The sequence below is a fragment of the Mixophyes fleayi genome, chromosome 11, assembly GCF_038048845.1.
Source record: "Mixophyes fleayi isolate aMixFle1 chromosome 11, aMixFle1.hap1, whole genome shotgun sequence".
NCBI classification, from domain to species: domain Eukaryota; kingdom Metazoa; phylum Chordata; class Amphibia; order Anura; family Limnodynastidae; genus Mixophyes; species Mixophyes fleayi.
The window spans coordinates 44,322,056-44,344,416 of NC_134412.1; the positions used below are offsets into that span (position 1 = coordinate 44,322,056).

At 42.0% G+C, this 22,361-nt stretch overlaps 1 protein-coding gene across 3 annotated transcripts in view; it reads right to left on the reverse strand.

Moving 5' to 3' along the window:
• Nucleotides 1-22,361, reverse strand: part of SHISA7 (shisa family member 7) — a 462,208-nt gene that overhangs the window by 171,989 nt on the left and 267,858 nt on the right. For all 3 annotated transcript variants that reach the window (XM_075191558.1, XM_075191556.1, XM_075191557.1), the window contains exon 3: nt 5,216-5,370. In XM_075191558.1, the coding sequence (XP_075047659.1) occupies nt 5,216-5,370 (155 nt within the window). The remainder of the gene's footprint in view (nt 1-5,215; nt 5,371-22,361) is intronic.

Genomic DNA, 22,361 nt, shown 5'->3' on the forward strand with positions numbered 1-22,361 from the left:
TTCGCGTAGAATTCGTTGCCAACCATGGCACACTACAGTAACACGAACTCTACAAAAACTTTCTCGTAAAGCAGAACGTCACTGGCGTAAATCTTGTGCCTCTAATGATTTCATCACATATACTGATATCTACCACTCCTACAGAAATGCTCTGGACACTGCTAACCAAGCATACTACCAATCTCTCATCTATGCTCAGGCTTCTAACCCCAAACGCCTCTTTAACACATTTAACTCTCTTCTGAATCCTCCCGCCCCAAATCCTCCAACTAACATCAGTGCACAGGATCTTGCTTCCTATTTCAAGGACAAAATAGATAAGATCAGGCTTGAAATGGTATCTCCCTTGACAAGCAATCTGCTCAATTCCTTTGTAGCACCCTCTGACACTCTCTCTTCATTTGATCCCACAAATGAAGAGGAAGTTTCTACTCTCTTCTCATCTTCCTACTCTACCTCCTGTCCTCTTGATCCCATTCACTCACAAATGGGTATGTCCCTGTTTCCTGTGCTCATTCCCCCTCTAACTAAAATTTGTAATCTATCTCTTTCTACTGGTATTTTTCCATCTATATTCAAGCATGCAGTGATTACTCCCATTTTAAAAAAAACAGAAATCTGACCCTAACTCTCTCATAAATTACTGCCCCATCTCCCAGCTCCTATGCCCCTCCAAGCTTCTCGAGAGAATTGCCTACACACGCCTCACACACTTTCTTACAGCAAACAAATTATTGGATCCTCTTCAGTCAGGCTTTCGCTCGCAACACTCCACAGAGACTGCGCTGACCAAAGTTGTCAATGATTTGATCACAGCAAAAAATAATAACCATTACTCTCTTCTAATTCTCCTGGATCTCTCTGCTGCATTTGACACTGTTGACCACTCTCTCCTCATACAAACGCTGCAATACCTAGGTCTTGAAGGCACTGTCCTATCCTGGTTCTCATCCTACCTATCTAATCGCTCTTTCAGTGTTAATTTCTCCTGATCCACCTCTGCTCCGCTTCCTTTATCAGTTGGAGTTCCACAAGGCTCAGTCCTAGGTCCTCTGCTATTCTCTATCTACACCACTTCTCTTGGAAAACTAATAAACTCCTTTGGATTTCAGTATCATCTCTATGCGGATGATACACAAATTTATCTATCCTCTCCTGATCTTTCACCATCTGTGTTGTCTCGCGTTACTGACTGTCTTTCTGCCATTTCATCTTAGATGTCTTCTCGCCAACTCAAACTCAATCTTTCAAAAACTGAATTAATAATATTCCCAACCAAGAACAGAAGCTTCCTGCCTGACATTTCTATTTCTGTTGATAACATGACCATAAATCCCACCCCGCAAGCTCGTTGCCTAGGTGTAATCCTTGATTCAAAACTGTCGTTTATTCCCCATATCAACTCTATATCTAAATCATGTTACATACACCTAAAGAACATTTCCAGAATACGCACATATCTGACACAAGACACCGCAAAAACATTAATTCATGCACTCATCATCTCCCGCATCGATTATTGCAATTCCCTCCTTACTGGTCTTCCCAAAGTCAGACTTGAACCCCTACAATCTATTTTGCACGCAGCAGCTAGACTGATTTTCCTTACAAACCGTTATTCCTCTGCTGAGCCACTCTGTCAGTTTCTACATTGGCTGCCTGTATTTCAACGAATCCAATATAAAATTCTTCTACTAACATACAAGGCCATCAACAAAATTGCACCGACATACATTTCCTCACTTGTCTCAAAATATCTCCCTACTCGACACCTCCGTTCTGCACAAGATCTACGTCTCTCCTCCACTCTCATCACATCCTCCCATTCTCGGTTACAGGATTTTTTCCGGGCTGCACCTACTTTGTGGAATTCCCTCCCTCGCACAGTAAGACTTTCCTCTAGTCTTCAAACCTTCAAGCGTTCACTGAAAACCCACCTCTTCAGACAAGGTTATGATATTCCTCAACCATCATCTTAATTTCCCTAGATTACCCTATTGCCATCCTCTACACTGCTAACGCAAGACAACAACCTTCTGACCAACATTGCAACACACACAGCCCACTCAGTACTTTTACCTTTGCAGTCTGGCTGGTCCATTGTGCAATATGATGTAGCACATGCCCTTGTGTTTCTAACTCCCATTGTCCTATAGATTGTAAGCTTTCAAACAGGGTTCTCTTACCTCTCTGTCTGTATGTATTACCCAGTATTGTCTTATTAATGTTTGTTCCCAATTGTAAAGCGCTACGGAATTTGCTGGCGCTATATAAATAAATGTTGATGATGATGTTGATGATGATATATATTTATATTGATGCACATTTTGTTGCCCAAAACATGTCTTGACAATGGGCTAGTGGTTAGCACTTCTGCCTCACAGCACTGGGGTCATGAGTTCAATTCCCGACCATGACCTTATCTGTGTGGAGTTTATATGTTCTCCCTGTGTTTGCGTGGGTTTCCTCCGGGTGCTCCGGTTTCCTCCCATACTCCAAAAGCATACTGGTAGGTTAATTGGCTGGTATCAAATTGACCCTAGTCTCTCCCTCTCTGTCTGTCTGTCTGTCTGTGTCTGTATGTGAGCGTGTTTCTATATTAGGGAATTTAGACTAAGCTCCAATGGGGCAGGGACTGATGTGAATGAGTTCTCTGTACAGCGCTGCGGAATTAGTGGCGCTATATAAATAAATGATGATGATGATGATGATTAAAAGTCCACTTTATGAGAAATTAACAGGGCAGATTTTGGACCTGCCAAAGAATACATATAAAGATGAAGATATGATGTATGCTTTATGATTTATGCTATGTGATGGAGTTAGAGAACTGTAAAGTATGGTTAATTATTTTTTTAGTTGAATCAGAAAAAGCAAATCCACAGGTGGCAGATTTGCAAATCCTTCATGATGATGAGAGGGCACAATGTTAAATGGTGGAATTCAAGATGGCATTGTCCTTGGAGTGAGGTAGATCTGTGTTGTAATGCTGCCCTTCTGAATCAAACCAGGGGACTTGTAAATATTTATGTGGGAGGGAGGGTGGAAAAATCATTACCCTGGGGTAAGTTTTCTCCAACCCCGGGGTAAAGGTGACTTGGAGCAGAGGCGGGCCCCAAGAAGGGGTGTACTTACTCTTATGCCAGGACAACTGGGACACCTCACACTGCCGCTGTGTCCCTGCTAGTAACAAGCAGCCGGGTTGCATGGCTGTAATTAAATTAACAGGCAGAGGTCGTTGCATGGACAGTGGCATGAATGAATAGAGTTAGGCATTTTGGAAAATAAATAGAACAAGGTGGCCTGCACCCATCTTACAAAAATTCAAAGTTTAGGCACACAATGCCAGGGCATTCATTGGTAGCCAAGAGCAGGGCTTTCCTATCTTGTTTTTCTTATATGTTCTGTTCTGTAATCCTGCTCTTCTGAATCAAACCATATATTTATGTGGAAATGAGGGCAGAAAAATCATTGCTCTGGGATAAATTTCATCCAAACCCAGGGTAACAGGGACTGCCCGAGACTTGCAGCAGAGGTAGTCCCCAAGAAGGGGTGTTGCTACTGCTTCCTGCTCATAAGCTGTCCTGGGGGCATCCGATTACCTGTGAGTGCGTCCAACTCTATGGGAAAAGCGTCTGAAATAGGTGAAGACCTTGCCTGTTGGTTCTAAAAGCTTATGACAGTTTCTAGGGAGCCGTACCATTATAAAGGATTATATCCTTGGACCAGTGGTGTAATAGCAATCTGACCTTCCACTGTTTGGTTTTGCTATTAGGTGTTAGCTGACTCGCATTGCTCTCTCTGCCACCATTTTTGTTCAATAAAAACTGTGACCTTTTGCAAAATTTACATTGGTGCCGGTGTGATTATTTATTAATTCAATTGCAGTAATAGTAAGTCTGAACATGCAAAGGAGGTTTGGGTACAATGAAAGCGAGACATCAACACTATTCAATTTACTATTTTTTAAATTGAATCAGAGAAAGCAAATGTAATAAGAACAAAGTTACAAAATCCTTCATTAAAACAGCTCGCTGCAGACTTTGGCCAAAATTGGTAAAATTTGGGACCATTGTAAAGGGATCATTAGAAAAATAGACTGGAAATGTCTGAAAATCCAGATCCAAACCAAAACCTTTTGCGAGAAAACCGGTAGCAAAGCCGAAACATGAAGTCGGTTTAGAACCAACACGAGGGTGAGCGCACATCTTTCTCTCTCTCGCTCTCTCTCTCTCAAACTTTATATATATATATATATATATATATATATATATATATATATATATATGTATACATTGCTACTAGTTTTCATAAGGCACAATGGCATTGCTTTTGTAATGTATAGTGGAGACTTACTGTGGCAAGTTTTTGTTTGTTTTTTACGATATCACACTTTTGGAAATCCCCCTTTAGAAATCCTGCGCTTGCCCTTGGTAGAGAGTTTGACACTACGCTGTCATTTCACAGCGTAGCACCACCCTCCCAGCCTGGCACTGACATGGAACCAATAACAACACAATCAGTACAATATCATTTTTTGATCCATTAAAGTCAAGTAATATATTACTGCATTTCTTGGCTTTCTGTTTACTTCTCTGTCCTTTTTCTCTCTCATGCTCAAAACCGACAAAAAGGAAAGACAAAAATCTATTAAGCTGTTCCCATCAATTCCTTAGTGTTCCAATTTATTTTTTATTTTTATTAATTTATCGATATTTGCTTAAATGATTGTTTTTCATATCAGTTATTTTATTAGAAAAGTAACTTTTCTTAAAAATACCAGTAACTACAGCTTCTCATATAAATTAGTGACTTCATGTGAAAAAGATTGAAGTATCTAATATATACAATGTGATTTGAACTTCCAGTGTGTGCAGACAACTCAATCTAATTAAAAAAATATATTCACATATATGTGTTTGATATACTGTATTCCTATTTGAACAAATATGTGAACTCTAGTACACACAGATGATTCAAGCTGAATGTACCAATGTTTACATTAGCAACTGCTGCACATCCCACATCAATATTTATGAGGAACAAATCTTCAGCAACTGTTGACATGTAGGGAATTCCTCTTAATTGGTTATGAATGCACAGAATATACTCTAGTCTATGAATAGCTTATGATATTGCCATTTTTGTATTATTACATTATTATTATTCTCTGTCTACATTTTAATGTGGGAAAGTCTCCCCTGGGTTTACTCACCATGGTTGCTCTTTGCAGATTTTACTGGGTTATAGAGGTTTTTTGGAGGACGAGATGGTCCATTGTCATGTGTTCCTGAACTCACAGTTGTGCTATTATTTCTTTCACCATGGCTCCCTGGAACTGACTGGTGACGGAGGATGTCCACAAGAGCTCTGAAACAATAATATCAATAAACATAGCACGTTCAAAAATATATGTGACCATAATAACATAGAACCACTGATGTTCATAAGAGAAAATTGGCAAGAAGCTGGATCCACTAAATTGTTTTATGATGTTGCTAACTGATGTTAACAATTATCACATGTATGTAAGTAATACTATTATAAACTAGTAATTGTTATTCTGAATAACATTTTACTATTTTTTTCTTGTTCTTTTACTTACATTTGTTGTTGTTGCAGATATTGGTTAGATGTATATTAAAGTGGTACTAAGGTATAACAAAAATAATGAATATATCAGTTTTAAAACTTCATGTACGAGGTGTCAATCAATACATGTGAAAGTGATAACTTCATTTTTGTATTATACTGAATTTAACCAGTTTTACAACCTCAGTCTCACTGAATTCAGTTCTGGCACAAGCTCTGGGAGCACTAAACAAACTAACAATATACTAAAGGGTCTCAGGCGCTAATAGGCAATACAACAGACAAGTAAATATAGATAGGACATCAAGTGCAGCAAATCAAATAAAGGAGGTGCAAGTCCTCTAAAAAACATAGATAGATACAAAAAGACAGATTGCGTATAAGATGACCTAGTATAGATAAATATTATATGATAAAATCAACTAAAAAGGCAATAATAAGTATAAAATAGTATTTACTTCATATACAAACAATTAAAAAAAATACCAATATTACACATGAACTAGTGCACAGGCTCAATGACCCATATAGGAAAAAATTCCACAGATATATCCTTTTATTCCACGGAACTATCGATGTTTCCAAAAAATGTCTTCAGACAATAAAGTGAAAGTTCTTAGTAACGATATGTATACAGAGGCTCCGTGATGCCAAATTCACACCAAAAGCTTCAGGTGACAATTTGCCATGTAATGAATAAAGCGATAGGAGTGGTTGAATATACACCTCTCTAATAATGGTTTTATATATATATATATATATATATATATATATATATATATACAGCAATACCTTGCGACGCGTTTCGTCTGTCAGAGCAGACTTGATAAAGTCTGCTCTGACAGACGAAACGCGTCGCAAGGTATTGCTGGCTTCACAGAGTATTTACACTCTTTTTCTCTGGCCTCATTGATTGTGAAGACTCTTTGTTACATTGGCTCCAGAGGTGCTATTCATTTATACAAGTTCTCATAAGGAACCTTTTCCACACTATTTGTGTTTGTCCGGACGGATTTATTGGTGTGCACCAAGATTCAAGTTTCTATTTGGACTGAATAGCCGCTGAGACGGCGGACCTACATCTTCAATTCGTATTGCCGAGGCGGGTAAGCCCGATTTACTTATCTATGGCTGGACTTATTCTGTATTGGCTACACTAACATACGAACGGCGGACAAGTCACATATACTTGTTTTCCACCGCTGCCATATGAATGCGATATAACCATTATTAGAGAGGTGTATATTCAACCACTCCTATCGCTTTATTCATTACGTGGCAAATTGTCATCTGAAGCTGTCACGGGCACTAGGAGTCTTTGCCCAGGATATCACCATATGATGGACATACCAGAGTAATATAGTTGGTACTATGGTTCTCTGGTAGCAGAGTGACAACGGAACAGGAGAAACAGCAGATGGTGAGAGAATGCTCGAGGAAAGTCTATGACTAGCAGCAACTGGTAATGAGTAGATGAATGTACACGAGGAACCAGATGGACAAGGAAACATGAGGAAAGTCAGTGGTCTGCGAATAGCAAGTTGTACCACTGCTATAGTGAGGAGGAATGTCCAGGAGTAGCGAGGAGGTAGTGAGAGTCAGCGGTCTGCGTATAGCAAGTTGTACCGCTGTCTATAGTGAAGGAATGGAATCCAGGTGAAAGAAGGTAACGGGGAAGTCAGTGGTCTGCGTATAGCAAGTTGTACCACTGCTTATGTGAGAGGATACTTGAAACTGGTCTCACAGGGAACAGGAGTCAGTGGTCTGCGTCAGCAAGTTGTACCACTGCTATATATATGTGAGGAGGGGCACGAGGAGATGAATGTAAAGCAGAGTATACACGGGGCACACAGAACTGGATCCCACGATGATATCTACAATACAACGATAACTGACAAGCACTGCTTGAAGTATACAAAGTCACAATAGCTATCCAGGCAATAGGAAACAAAATCAATGGTAACAATAGCTTCAGTGGATAGGAGGCTCCGGAGGAGAACACAACTCAGTCCAGATGGATATGCAATACAAAAGCAAAGTCAATGGAAAGTATGCATACCGCGGTTCAGGAGAGCAGGCTGTCAGAGAGACGTGCAGGGATACCTGAGCGGCTGAAGGCCGGCAGGAGGAGAGACCACTGGAGGGTGGAAGCGGTAATCAGGTTGGTGCAGCGCACGGCAGGTAATCCAGAATCAAACGAAGCAATACTCAGGAAGCAGTAGTAAGTGGAACTGGAAACATGAAGAACACGGGAGAGTTGAGGCTGGCTGGTATCCAGTAGAAGTGGTGGAGGCAGCGGAGAGAAGGCACGCTGAACACGGGAGAGTAGAGGCGGTCTGGAACCTTGTTGTAGTAACGGAGGCAGCGGAGAGCTGACACGATAAACACAGGAGCGTTGAGACGATCAGGAACTCTGTGGTAGTAACGGAGGTAGCGGAGAGCTGACACGATAAACCCAGGAGAGTTGAGACGATCAGGAACTCTGTAGCAGTAACGGAGGCAGCGGATAGGAATCAGCTGAGTGCAGGCACGATGAACACAGGATAGTTGAAACGAACAGGAGTCCGGTAGTAATAGCAGATAGGAATCAGCTGAGTGCAGGCAAGATGAACACAGGAGGGTTGAAGTGGTCTGGAAACCACAATAGCAGTAAACAGGAATCAGCAGGAGCTGAATACACGAGGAACACAGGAACACCTTCAGAGGCTCATGGGAAATGAGACTCCAAGATCAGGCAACCAGGTAATGATCACAGGTGGTTTAAATAGGGAGGGTTGCCTGATCATGCAATCAATTAAAAGCAACAGGTACTGAAGGTTTGATAAGGGCTGCACATGCGCAGACCCTCAGGATGGCGGACGGCCACGGTTCCTGAACACACGGGAAATGGCACTCACAGTCCGGTGAGTGACAGTACCCCCCCTTTTAAAGGTGGGCACAGAACACCTGGAACCGGATTTGTCAGGAAACTTGGAATAAAACTTCTTAAGAAGAGCTGGAGCGTTGAGATCTTCTGCTTTGATCCATGACCGCTCCTCAGGACCAAAGCCCTTCCAATGAACGAGGAAACTAAGAACTCCTCGCAAAATTTTTGCATCCAATATATGAGTAATCTCAAAGTCCTCTTCTTGATGAATTTGAACTAGCCGAGGTGCTGAAGGAGGGACCGAGAAACGGTTGATGATAAGAGGTTTGAGCAAAGACACATGGAAGGCATTGGAAGGCATTGGAAATACGAAGGTTCTTAGGTAGTAGAAGTTTGAAACAAACTGGATTTGTCACTTGAATGATCCTATACGGACCAATAAAACAAGGAGCGAACTTCATAGATGGGACCTTCAAACGAATATTTTTGGTTGATAACCAAACACGATCTCCGATTTTCAGTGGTGGAATAACCCGTCTCTTTTTATCTGCAAAAGACTTATATCTGGCAGATGTCTTCTTTAAACAGGTTTTGACCTGAGACCAAATATTTTTGAAGGTCTGACAAACAGTCTCTACAGCAGGAACTTGGGTGGGAGGGAGGGCAGGAAATTTCGGAAAAGACGGATGGTGACCATAAACCACAAAGAATGGAGTTTTAGCAGATGATTCATGATACATGTTGTTTTGAGCGAATTCAGCCCATGCAAGCAAATCTACCCAGTTGTCTTGGTTGGCTGAAGAGAACATCCTTATAAAAGTCTCAAGATCTTGATTGACCCTTTCGGTTTGTCCGTTAGATTGAGGATGGTAGGAGGATGAGAGTGATAATCGGATACCCAAGGTCTTACAGAGGGCCCGCCAGAATCTGGAAACGAATTGTACTCCTCTATCTGAAACAATCTCGGAAGGACATCCATGAATACGGAAGATTTCTTTGATGAAATAATCAGCCAGAGTAGATGAAGAAGGTAAACCGGTCAAAGGAACGAAATGTGCCATCTTCGAAAATCTGTCCACCACTACCCAAATAGTATTGTAGTTTTTACTAGGAGGAAGATCAGTAACAAAGTCCATACTAATATGGGTCCACGGCTTGGAAGGAATGGGTAGTGGTTGAAGCAAACCCGCTGGAGTTCTGCGGGGAGTCTTAAACTGGGAACACAATTCACACGCAGCCACAAAATCTTTGACATCTTTCCTCATAGAAGGCCACCAGTAACTTCGAGAAAGACTTTCAAAGGTCTTGCGTTCACCAGAGTGTCCAGAAAAACGAGAAGAGTGAAACCACGAAAGGATTTTCTTCCTAAGAGCAGGAGGCACGAGGGTTCTCCCAAATGGTAGCACCTTAGTGGAAAAAGCAGCCAGAGAAACACATTTGGGGTCTAATATAGAGTGGTTGGGACCATCTTTAACGTCTGAGGACGTCACAAAAGCTTGAGATAGGGCGCCTGCTTTTTTTTTTTTTGCAGCTGGTTTGAAGGTTATGATTAGTTCAAAACGAGAAAAGAAAAGAGACCATCTTGCTTGACGAGGATTCAAACATTGAGCAGACTGTAAATATGACAAATTTTTATGATCAGTAAAAATTGTCACAGGATGACGAGCTCCCTCTAACAAATATCTCCATTCCTCTAATGCTACTTTTATAGCCAGCAACTCCTTGTCCCCAATGGTATAATTCTTCTCCGCAGGCACAAGACCCCGAGAGTAAAAGGCACAAGGGTGGAATTTTTGTTGCTCCGATCTTTGGGAGAGAATGGCTCCTAAACCAACATTAGAGGCATCTACCTCTAGGAAGAAGGGAAGCGTCACATCAGGCTGTCGAAGAACAGGAGCAGAGGAGAAGGACTCTTTGAGAAACTGGAAGGCTTGAAGAGCCTCAGAGGACCATTGTTTAGTATTGGCCCCTTTACGAGTTAGGGCCACAATAGGAGATGCAATCGAGGAAAAATCTTGAATGAAGCGTAATTGGCAAAACCTACAAAACGCTGAATTGCACGAAGAGTAGTTGGCTGAGGCCAATGTAACACAGCATTCACCTTTTCTGGATCCATTTGAACACCAACTCCGGACACAATATATCCCAGAAATGGAATCTGAGGCAACTCGAATGAACATTTTTCTAACTTGCAGAATAATGAATTTTTCCGGAGTCTGGAAAGGACCTCTGCCACATGTTGATGATAAGAAGGCAGGTCCTGCGAAAAGATCAATATGTCGTCCAGCTAGACGACGACACAAACATATAACAAGTCCCGGAAGATCTCATTAATGAAACCCTGGAAAACAGCGGGGGCATTACATAACCCGAAGGGCATTACTAAATATTCATAATGCCCGTCTCTGGTGTTGAAAGCTGTCTTCCATTCGTCACTGGACCTGATTCAAATTAAATTGTAGGCACCACGAAGATCCAACTTGGTAAAGATCCGGGCTCCCTTGATACGATCAAATAACTCAGTAATTAATGTAATGGGATACCGATTTTTGATAGTTATGGCGTTAAGTCCACGGAAATCTATGCAGGGACGTAATGACCCATCCTTCTTTTTTACCAAGAAAAACCCTGCTCCAGCGGGAGAGGTAGAAGGTCGAATAAATCCTCGCTGGAGATTCTCTTGGATGTATTCAGATGTAGCTTGAGTTTCAGGTAACGAAAGTGGATACACACGTCCCCTAGGAGGAGTCTTGCCAGGTTGAAGATCAATCGGACAGTCCCGCGAACGATGAGGAGGAAGACATTCAGACTGAGTTTTATCAAATACATCGGCAAAAGAAGCATACTGAGGAGGAAGTCCCGGTGAACAAGGTGAAATGGAGGATTGCTGTATTTTGAGAGGAACGACTTGAGAGAGGCAACGATGATGACATTCAGGCCCCCAAGACGTAACTTGAGGGGTGTGCCAGTCAATCTGAGGAGAGTGACGTGGAAGCCATGGAAGGCCTAATACAATAGGACTGGTAGTAACAGGAAGAATTAAAAATGAAATTTCTTCCTGGTGTAATACACCAATTTGAAGGGTTACTGGAGACGTACTCTGGGTGATGAGACCATTAATAATGCGTGATCCATCGATAGCAGTCACAGTAATAGGTATTTTCAAAGTAATCACTGGTAGGGACCATTGATTCACGAGGGATTTAGAAATAAAATTTCCTGCAGCTCCAGAGTCAATAAGTGCTTAGGACTTAAAGGATTTGGTAGCAAAGGAAACTGTAACATCAAAAGCACAAACTTTTAATTTCGTAGAACATGGAGAGGACTCCAGGGACCCTAACTTCACCTCTCCAGAACTGGTTAGGGCCTGGCATTTCCCTATTTTTTAGGGCATGAATTGAGCATATGAGTAGAATCAGCACAATAGATACAAAGTCTATTTTTTACTCTTCGGTCCCTCTCCTCTGAAGTTAATTTGGAGCGACCTATCTCCATGGGTATCACCGGAGATGAAACTGGGCGAACTTGAGGACTTGAGCGAAGAGGTGCTTTAAATGAAGTTGTTTTTTCAGACTCTCTTTCACGAAATCTCATGTCTACACGGTGGCAAAGAGAAATCAAATCTTCTAGAGAAGTAGGTAATTCTTGAGTAGTCAGTGCATCTTTAATTTTATCAGAAAGCCCCTGCCAGAAGGCGGCACTTAACGCTTCAGTGTTCCACTGAAGTTCAGAGGCTAATATCCGAAATTGAATAACGTACTGGCCTAGAGTACGAGAACCCTGACGTAGACAGAGGATGTTGGATGCAGCGGAAATAACACAACCAGATTCATCAAATACACTTCGAAACGTGGAAATAAATTTGGTACTATCTTGTAATAATGGATCATTTCTTTCCCACAGAGGGGAAGCCCATGCGAGAGCTTGTCCGGAAAACAAGGAAATGAGATAGGCCACTCTGGAACGATGAGTAGAGAAATTGTGAGGTTGAAGCTCAAAATGAACTGAGCATTGATTTAGAAAACCCCTGCATGTTTTGGGGTCTCCATCATATTTTGACGGAGTAGGCAGGTGAAGCGTGGAAGCAATAGACACCTGGGATGGCACTGGGGAAACGGAGGAAGGCACAGGAGCATCAACAGTAGCTGTGATATTTTGCACAGCCGTTCTTTGGGAGGCTAACGCCTGGCAACTTTGCAGCAAATGTTGTTGGCGAACATCCTGTTGTTCAATACGGGTAACCAGATGCTGCAGCATCTCTTTAGCTGTAGGTTCCGCACCTGGGTCTGTCATGGCCTGATCTTACTGTCACGGGCACTAGGAGTCTTTGCTCAGGATATCACCAGATGATGGACTTACCAGAGTAATATAGTTGGTACTATGGTTCTCTGGTAGCAGGGTGACAACGGAACAGGAGAAACAGCAGATGGTGAGAGAATGCTCGAGGAAAGTCTATGACTAGCAGCAACTGGTAATGGGTAGATGAATGTACACGAGGAACCAGATGGACAAGGAAACGTGAGGAAAGTCAGTGGTCTGCGAATAGCAAGTTGTACCACTGTTATAGTGAGGAGGAATGTCCAGGAGTAGCGAGGAGGTAGTGAGAGTCAGCGGTCTGCGTATAGCAAGTTGTACTGCTGTCTATAGTGAAGGAATGGAATCCAGGTGAAAGTAGGTAACAGGGAAGTCAGTGGTCTGCGTATAGCAAGTTGTACCACTGCTTATGTGAGAGGATACTTGAAACTGGTGTCACAGGGAACAGGAGTCAGTGGTCTGCATCAGCAAGTTGTACCACTGCTATATATATGTGAGGAGGGGCACGAGGAGATGAATGTAAAGCAGAGTATACACGGGGCACACAGAACTGGATCCCACGATGATATCCACAATACAACGATAACTGACAAGCACTGCTTGAAGTATACAAAGTCACAATAGCTATCCAGGCAATAGGAAACATAGTCAATGGTAACAATAGCTTCAGTGGATAGGAGGCTCCGGAGGAGAACACAACTCAGTCCAGATGGATATGCAATACAAAAGCAAAGTCTATGGAAAGTATGCATACCGCGGTTCAGGAGAGCAGGCTGTCAGAGAGACGTGCAGGGATACCTGAACGGCTGAAGGCCGGCAGGAGGAGAGACCACTGGAGGGTGGAAGCGGTAATCAGGTTGGTGCAGCGCACAGCAGGCAATCCAGAATCAAACGAAGCAATACTCAGGAAGCAGTAGTAAGTGGAACTGGAAACATGAAGAACACGGGAGAGTTGAGGCTGGCTGGTATCCAGTAGAAGTGGTGGAGGCAGCGGAGAGAAGGCACGCTGAACACGGGAGAGTAGAGGCGGTCTGGAACCTTGTAGTAGTAACGGAGGCAGCGGAGAGCTGACACGATAAACACAGGAGCGTTGAGACGATCAGGAACTCTGTGGTAGTAACGGAGGTAGCGGAGAACTGACACGATAAACCCAGGAGAGTTGAGACGATCAGGAACTCTGTAGTAGTAACGGAGGCAGCGGATAGGAATCAGCTGAGTGCAGGCACGATGAACACAGGAGAGTTGAAACGAACAGGAGTCCGCTAGTAATAGCAGATAGTGACAGAAGCTTTTGGTGTGAATTTGGCATCACGGAGCCTCTGTATACATATCGTTACTAAAAACTTTCACTTTATTGTCTGAAGACATTTTTTGGAAACATCGATAGTTCTGTGGAATAAAAGGATATATCTGTGGAATTTTTTCCTATATGGGTCATTGAGCCTGTGCACTAGTTCATGTGTAATATTGGTATTTTTTTAATTGTTTGTATATGAAGTAAATACTATTTTATACTTATTATTGCCTTTTTGGTTGATTTTATCATATAATATTTATCTATACTAGGTCATCTTATGCGCAATCTGTCTTTTTGTAACAAGCTCTGGGAGCAACAAAGGGAGCACCCCCACTGAAAAGTGTTGCCCCCCTCCCCTTGAGTGACACTGAGTCACTTATCTAGTGTTTTAACCTAACTAACCACATAGGCAACCCCTAGGTTAACCTAATGGTAGCTCCGGCCTTGCCTGAATGACAGCATTTTGAAACATATTTGATGACATCACCCTTAAATAAGTAAAAAACCGCCATTTAGTGTTCCTCTTTAAAAATAACCAGTGTTCTATAGTGCGAGTGCTAACACGTTGTATTCAAGTGGTTAAAGTGTAGTATATTAAAATATATGTGCTATCATGTTAGAAAGAAAATGGTTAGAAGGCTATAGCAATTTTTAAACAAGAAACTAGTTAGAAGCAGTGTGAAAGATAGTATAGACAGGGTACAGGGCTTGGTCTAGAGATAAAGGAGAGGACTGGAATGGGAGTTAGAAGAGGGTATAAAGAAGTGTGTAGAATTATTTGGGAAGCATAGAAAAGTTGAGTATCAGGGAGGGGTTTGTGTATATACAAAGACATGTTTAAGAGATGCCCAGCAAGAGGATATTTGTGAAATTTATGAGAATGTAAAGTCCTTAAGAGTGGGTAGAGTTGAAGAAAACAACACCAGTGAAGTACTGATTATATTTTGTTAAAAGTCCCCCTAGCAAAAATAATTGTACTGAAATTCAATTATAATTTCAAATTGAAAGGTAGTCCTCCTCATGAGTGATTTTTACTATCCAGATATACATTGGGACAATGAAACTAGTAGAAAAGTATAGTATATTCATTTGAATATAGTATACAACTATTAATATTTTAATAGGCAAATTAGGCCAATTTGTATATATTTCAGAAGAGCGAGCTAGAGGGGGAGCTATGCTGGACTGAATACTAACTATCTTATGACATCTATTATATCTATGTATAGGTGAGGGGACATTTGGAAAATAAGGAACACAAAATAGTGACATTTGACTGGAGTTTCAATAAAACATTTTCTAAGGGAGTTACAAAAGCTACATAATTAACAAAGGCAGATTTAAGCAGCTCAGAGAAACATTGATGTTTTTAGACTGGCATAAAGTATATGTGACACAAATCTTTTATAAGAGAACAAAATTGACGCAAATCTGAAATAGTAGAAATAAATAATAATTAAATATGATAATATTGTGTCAGCATGGTTTAATGGCCATGTCTAACACATATGATCAGTTGTTATGAAGAGTTGAGTTAAAAAAGGATCTTCACAGTGAAAAAACAGACAGAGTTAGTAACCTGCTACAGAATCAGGTAGACAAAACTTAGCTGTAAAATGACAGATAAAGTGTTATTCACTTCAATGTAGATAAATGTTGGGTAGCCTAGGTTAATATTTTTGCTACTTGTACAGTAAATGGAATACAACTGGTTAAATCTGAAATGGAGATTGTCTTCTTATCACTAGTTGATTGAAAGCTAAGTAGCAGTACACAGTGCCAGTCAGCAGCTGCAAAGACTAATGATATTCACACAAAAGTGGATAATGCTTGTGATGTATACATAGTATCATTGTAAGTAATATAGTGGTATTATAACCATTGTTAATGACAAGGGGTCATCAAATGTAAATGAAGAGAACATAAGTTTCAACATTAGCAAAGTATAAGGTTGTTTACTGTAAGGGTAGTTAAGCATGGAATTCTTTACCAAATAAGTTGGTAATGGCAAATTCACTAATGGAATTAAAAAATGAATTCATGCCCTTCTTACAAGAAATGTAAATTTAAGTAGCAAAGGACATAATGGATATAAATGATTCAGGGAATTTATATGATTGCCATTTTTGGATTCAGAAAGTTTTCCAGCCTGTGAGTCTAAACTGACAACTGTCATACTGGGGACTTTGTTTTGCCTTCCACCGTACCATGTATGAAATCCCCTTGCTTTTGAATCGCATGATCTGTCTGCAGGACTGGACTGACAAAGAGGCAAATATAATTTTTTCCACATAGGTGACTGTAATATTAGGTTGCTCACTCCACCAAAGCTTATATCCCTAACACCACCTATGATTTCAGTTATGTACTATTGCAGAAGCTCTCGCTGACCTATTACAGCACTCTAATGCGGAGAGTATGGGTGGACACAGGCCAAGGATTGTATAGCATTGTAATAAACAATATATGTACTACACAGTTAACAGCCATACTCTGCACTATAATATTGTAGTGGTCTGGCAGCAATTTCTGCTGAAACTATAATATCAGAACATCATTATGACACTACTGCAGCTGCCTAGAAAGTGGAGCAATAACAGAAATGGAGGTACAAAGCAGATCAACAATCGGACAAGATAGATGTATATAAACAGCATAAGTCTTTGTATTTTATGGTCCATTATATTTGTGTGTATGAAAGTGATATATTTTGACATTGTGGATCCATGACGGCAATATAATATGGGTGGAAAGTGGTAGCAAATTCAAATTTGGCACAGTGTAGAAGACATGAGGAAATATGACCAGACATTGTGGGTGACTGTAAAATGGAGGAAAATATGGTTGGACATTGGTGAATAAGCAACACTTTGTGACTCAACCACACTTGTTATTTACAATGAAACTATTTGACTGCAAAAAAGTGTCTCTTGTATGTTTACTTTGGCAAGTTTTTTTTTTTTTTGCTTTGCTCCAGAATATAGTACTTGGAAACCCCCTTCTAGAAGTCCTGTGTTTGCCCCTGGAAAGCTTGAACTTGATGGACCTGTTACTATAACAGGGAAAAATGTTTGAAGCAGAAAGATTTGTAACGAGTACAGTGTGTTGATACTTTGGCTTCTAAGTAGAAAAATGAATGAAAATTGTAAATAATGAAAATGCTTTGCTAGAGGTGTAACTATAATATTTTGTGCCCATGACACAGTATTTAATTGCATCTCTTGCAATCTCTCTCAACATTTTAGATATCACTTCCTTTCTCAATGCCACCTTCCATTTCAGCATAAGCATCTCTTACCCTTTGCAATGCCACCCAAAGCTATGACACTTAGCGTACAATATAAAATGGCTAAAAGTAGTATAGTAGGGGCACTATGTAGTTGTCCATATATGTACCATCGTCGGCAACATGTGAAAATATTTTTCGAGGTTTAGTTTCACTTATGAACAGGGAACTTCAACTTGTTTGGAGCATAATTTGCTGTAACATGGTGATTGAAAAAATGTAATTAATAGCATATTGTCACATGGCGGACCTTCGGTTTCTACAACCGTATTCCGACACACTTACCTGCCTCCCACTGATCTCTGCGCTCTGGCTGTAGGCATCCTGTTTTCGGGGCTGTGCATGCGCGGACTCGATCCTCTATGTCCTCTGCATGCTTTCTATTGGACAACCAATCTCAGCTCCCACCGCATACATGTGGCAGAAGTTCTCTCACGACTCCGCAAGAATCAACTCTTTTGTAAGCTTGAAAAATGCTTCTTCGAACAACCTTGGATGTCATTCCTTGGCTACATAGTCTCAGGCACCGGTTTACAAATGGATCCGGAGAAGGTGCGTGCAATTCTTGAGTGGCCTCTTCCTCTCGGTTTGAAACCCGTACAACGTTTTCTAGGATTCTTGAATTACTATCGACGCTTTATTAAGGGTTACTCTACAATTGTGGCACCTATCGTGTCACTCACGTGGAAGGGCTCCAACCCCAAATCCTGGTCTCCGGATGCCTTGGAGGGTTTTGAATTCCTCAAGAAAGCATTTTCTTCTGTACCTATTCTCCAGCAACCCAACACCTCTCTACCATTCTTCCTCGAGATTGATGTCTCCAATGTGGGAGTTGGGGCTGTCCTGTCACAGAAATCTCATCTCAACCTTTTTCATCCCTGTGCATTCTTCTCCAGGAAGTTTTTACCTGTGGAGAAAAATTATGCTATCAGAGACAAGGAGTTACTGATCATTAAAACTGCCCTAGAAAGAAGAGTGGCGCTTCTTGTTGGAAGGTGCTAGACATCCAGTTACTATTTTTACAGATCATAAGAATCTCCTTTATCTGCAGTCAGCTCAGTGTCTAAACCCCAGGCAAGCCAAGATGGTCACTCTTCTTTTCTCGTTTTGATATCCGCATCACATTCAAACCTGGAGAGAAAAACAAACATGCTGACGCCCTATCTCGGGCTTTCCTTCTTGATTTCAATATCGAGGAGACACCATCTCGCCCTATTTTGGATCCCAAGTGTCTGCTTTCCTCTATTCTGACTAATGCCTGTTTACCTCCGCCTGGAAAAACTTTTCTTCCACCCGGCCTCCAGAAGAAACTCCTGATGTGGTTCCACTCCACTCGTTTTGCTGGCCATATTCGTAAAACCACCAAAATAACCTCTCTAAATTTCTGGTGGCCTAAGTTCCACCTCAATGTTAAGGAATTCGTTACTTCATGCAGCACCTGTAGCCAACACAAGTCCCCCGCCAGTCTCCAGCTGGTCAGCTAATTCCCTTATCTATTCCGGATAGACCATGAACACACATCAGCATGGACTTTATTACTGACCTACCACCCAGTAAGAACATTATATCATCTGGGTCGTGGTAGATTGGTTTTCGAAGATGGCCCATTTCGTTCCACTCATTGGCCTTCCTTCCTCTCCGGTTCTAGCCCTACAGTTCATCAAGGAGATTTTTCGGCTTCATGCTGACCTACTGACATTGTTTCAGATCGAGGAGTTCAATTAGTTTCTAAATTCTGGCGAGCACTTTGTAAACTCCTTGGCATTCAGTTAAATCTATCATCTTCCTATCACCCTCAATCCAACGGACAGATTGAGCATGTCAATCAAAACTTGGAGACCTTCCTCAGAATGTTCTCTTCCGCAAATCAAGATGACTGGGCAGAGCTCCTACCTTGGGCCCAATTTGTACACAGCAACGCTTTCCACAAATCTACTTATGCATCTCCCTTCTCTATTGTCTATGGCATCCATCCATTTTGCTAACCTCCCTCCCACCCAGGTGGCTGCTGCTAACGCCTTACAGCGCAGATTCATTTCCATTGGGAACCAAGTGAGGAACTGCCTTAAGAAATCTTCCAAACGCTATAAACTCGCGGCTGATAAAAAATGCTGAGCTACTCCTGCTTTCAAAACTGGTGATAAAGTGTGGCTCTTTACAAGAAACATTTGCCTCAAAACTCCTTGTATGAAACTGGCTCCTTGGTTCATTGGACCATATACCATCAACCCGGTGTGCGTTAAATTGTCTTTACCAGACTCTCTTTGGATTTCCAATTCCTTTCATATCTCGTTGCTGAAACCACTGATCATTAACCGGTTCTCCTCCACGCGTACTTCTTCTATGGTACCCAAGGTCCATCTGGATAATGAATTCGAGGTCAATCAAATTTTGGACTCTAAATATTGCAAAGGGGGTTTAAAATAGCTGGTGGACTGGAAGGGCTTCGGTCCAGAGAAGCGCTCCTGGGTCCGCGCTACTGATGTTTACGCTCCGATTCTGATTAAGAAATTCCACAAGAAATTTCCCACAAAACCTAACTCTAGGTATGCAGGGCCCACCTTTAAAGGGGGGGTACTGTCACACAGCGGACCTTCGGTTTCTACCACCGTGGTCCGACACACTTACCTGCCTCTCGCTGACCTACGCGGTCTGGCCGTCGCAACCTGTTTTTGGGTCTGCGCATGCGCGGCTCGATCCTCTATGTCCTCTGCATGCTTTCTATTGGACAACCAATCTCGGCTTCAAACTTTAAAAGGCACTTCCCTGTGCAGCTCAGTGCCTGTTGATCGTGTGATCTGCCTGGTATCAGACGTGGCTCCATTGCCTCCTGTGCGTTCCATTGATCTTCAGAGCTCACGCTCCACCTCACTCCGCTGTACCGCTGACTACAAGGGCTTACGCTCCATCTCACTCCACTGTACCGCTGACTACAAGAGCTTATGCTCCATATCATCCCGCTGTACCACTGTCCACAAGAGCTTACACTCCATCTTACTCCGCTGTACCGCTGACTACAAGAGTGTTAGCAGTCGCGGCGGCCGCGGGCACTGCCGCGACTCTCACCTAGTTCCTGTAGGTGTCCCGGTCGTCACTATGGCAACCGGGACGTCACTTCCTGCCTTTACCCGACCGTTGCCAGGGCAACGGTCGGACGCTAATTACAGGGGCGCTGCATCCCGGCAGCTGGGAACAGCCGGGCGCATGTGCAGAAGCGCCCACAAGCCTGTGGGCTGATTAATGTGGCAGGATTGAGCCTGTCCATGTGATTTCAGAGCTAGGCTCTGATTGGCCACTACTGGTATTTAAGGCAGTGAGGTCTGCAGCCTCACTGCCGGTTATAGCGTTCTGTCCTCAGTCCTGCTGCCTGCTTGTGCTATCTGTTTTGGTTCCTGCTACCTTAGATTTGACTACCCGTGTTTTGACCCCTGCTTGTTATTGGACCTGTGACCCTTCTCTTCTGACCTCGACCTTTTGCCCGGACTTCGGATTTTGCTTCTCTGCCTGTGTGTTTAACCCTTCGCTTGTCTTTGGATATTGCATCTGTGCCTGTGACCCTTTGACCTAGGATTCTACTTAACTACAGCCCGCCAATCACTCCACTTCTGGGAACTCCTTTAAGTCAGTATACGTCACTCGACCCTCGGTTGGCCCGCAGCCCAGTCTGTCCCCACCACTAGGGGCTCCAGCGAACACCTGGCCTTCTGAGAAGTTCACGAGTTTCACTGTACTGGCTTGGGAGTTCCTAACAAAGAGCTTACGCTCCATCTCATCCCGCTGTACCGCTTTCCACAAGAGCTCACGCTCCATTTCACCACTGTACTGCATGGTCACAAGAACTTACGCTCCACCACTCAGCTGTATTGCTTGTCTACAGAGCTTACACTCCACCACTCCGCTGTACTGTTTGTCTACAGAGCTTATGCTCCACCACTCAGCTGTACTGCTCGTCTACAGAGCTTACACTCCACTACTCCGCTGTACTACTTGTCTACAGAGTTTACGCTCCAACACTCCTAGTTCCTCAAATTGCCTACAGAACTTGCGCTCCATCTCTCCTGCTGTTACCTGCTATCTGCTAGTGCCTTCCTTCTCATTCCCCTAATAGATCTCGCCTGATACTGCTAGTAGGGGCCGCAACATGCGGGCGGACACAGCTAAGTCCAAACCACCTTGCGGCTGTCCCTGGTGAGTACCGTCCGTTCGTTAGACCCCGCTCCTTGCTAGGAGTAATGATAAATTGGGCAGATCAAGAATCCTATTTGCAGAACCGTGACACATATTCAGCTGCTAAATAGTCCTTCTTATTAGCTTAGTTTGAAAATAACATAACAGTGATTAAAAACATTTCCTCAGTAATAGATTCAGGAGTTGTACACAACAAGTGCACTGTGCACAACAAGAGCTTTCATATAGTATAAAAGTTAATCTAACAAAAATCAGTAATTTACTCACATTTAGATAACTTTACATTCTATATATGAACATTTAGGTCTGCTTCTCGCGACATGCAGACACTACGTGCCCAGACAAGTATAGAAAAATATTATTGCTATGAGTTTCAAGGAGTCTATTCATTGTGATCCTGGCACTCCGAGATTATATTCTGTTTTTTTTATATTAAATATTTTTATATCTGATCTGTGGACGTTCTTTTGTTTCTTTTCACAGAATGCTCCTGGATCTTATATTGGTCATGTATACCATACCTGTGTGTTTGGAGTGGTAGTATTTCTGCAAAAAGATATTCATGTCCAAAGGTGCAATGATCATAACATTTCTAATTATAAGTAGTATAACAGACTGCAGTCTATTGGACATTGTGAATTTTTTATAAATGTTTTTGTTTTTTCTTTTGAATATTATGGTGGAGTTAAAGATTTTTTTGCCTTTTTAAATACTTTTGATTGTCTACAACTGTTGGGTATGTTTCAATGTGTTTTTCTAACATACCATCATCATCATCATTTATTTATATAGCGCCATCATATACCATGAATTATATA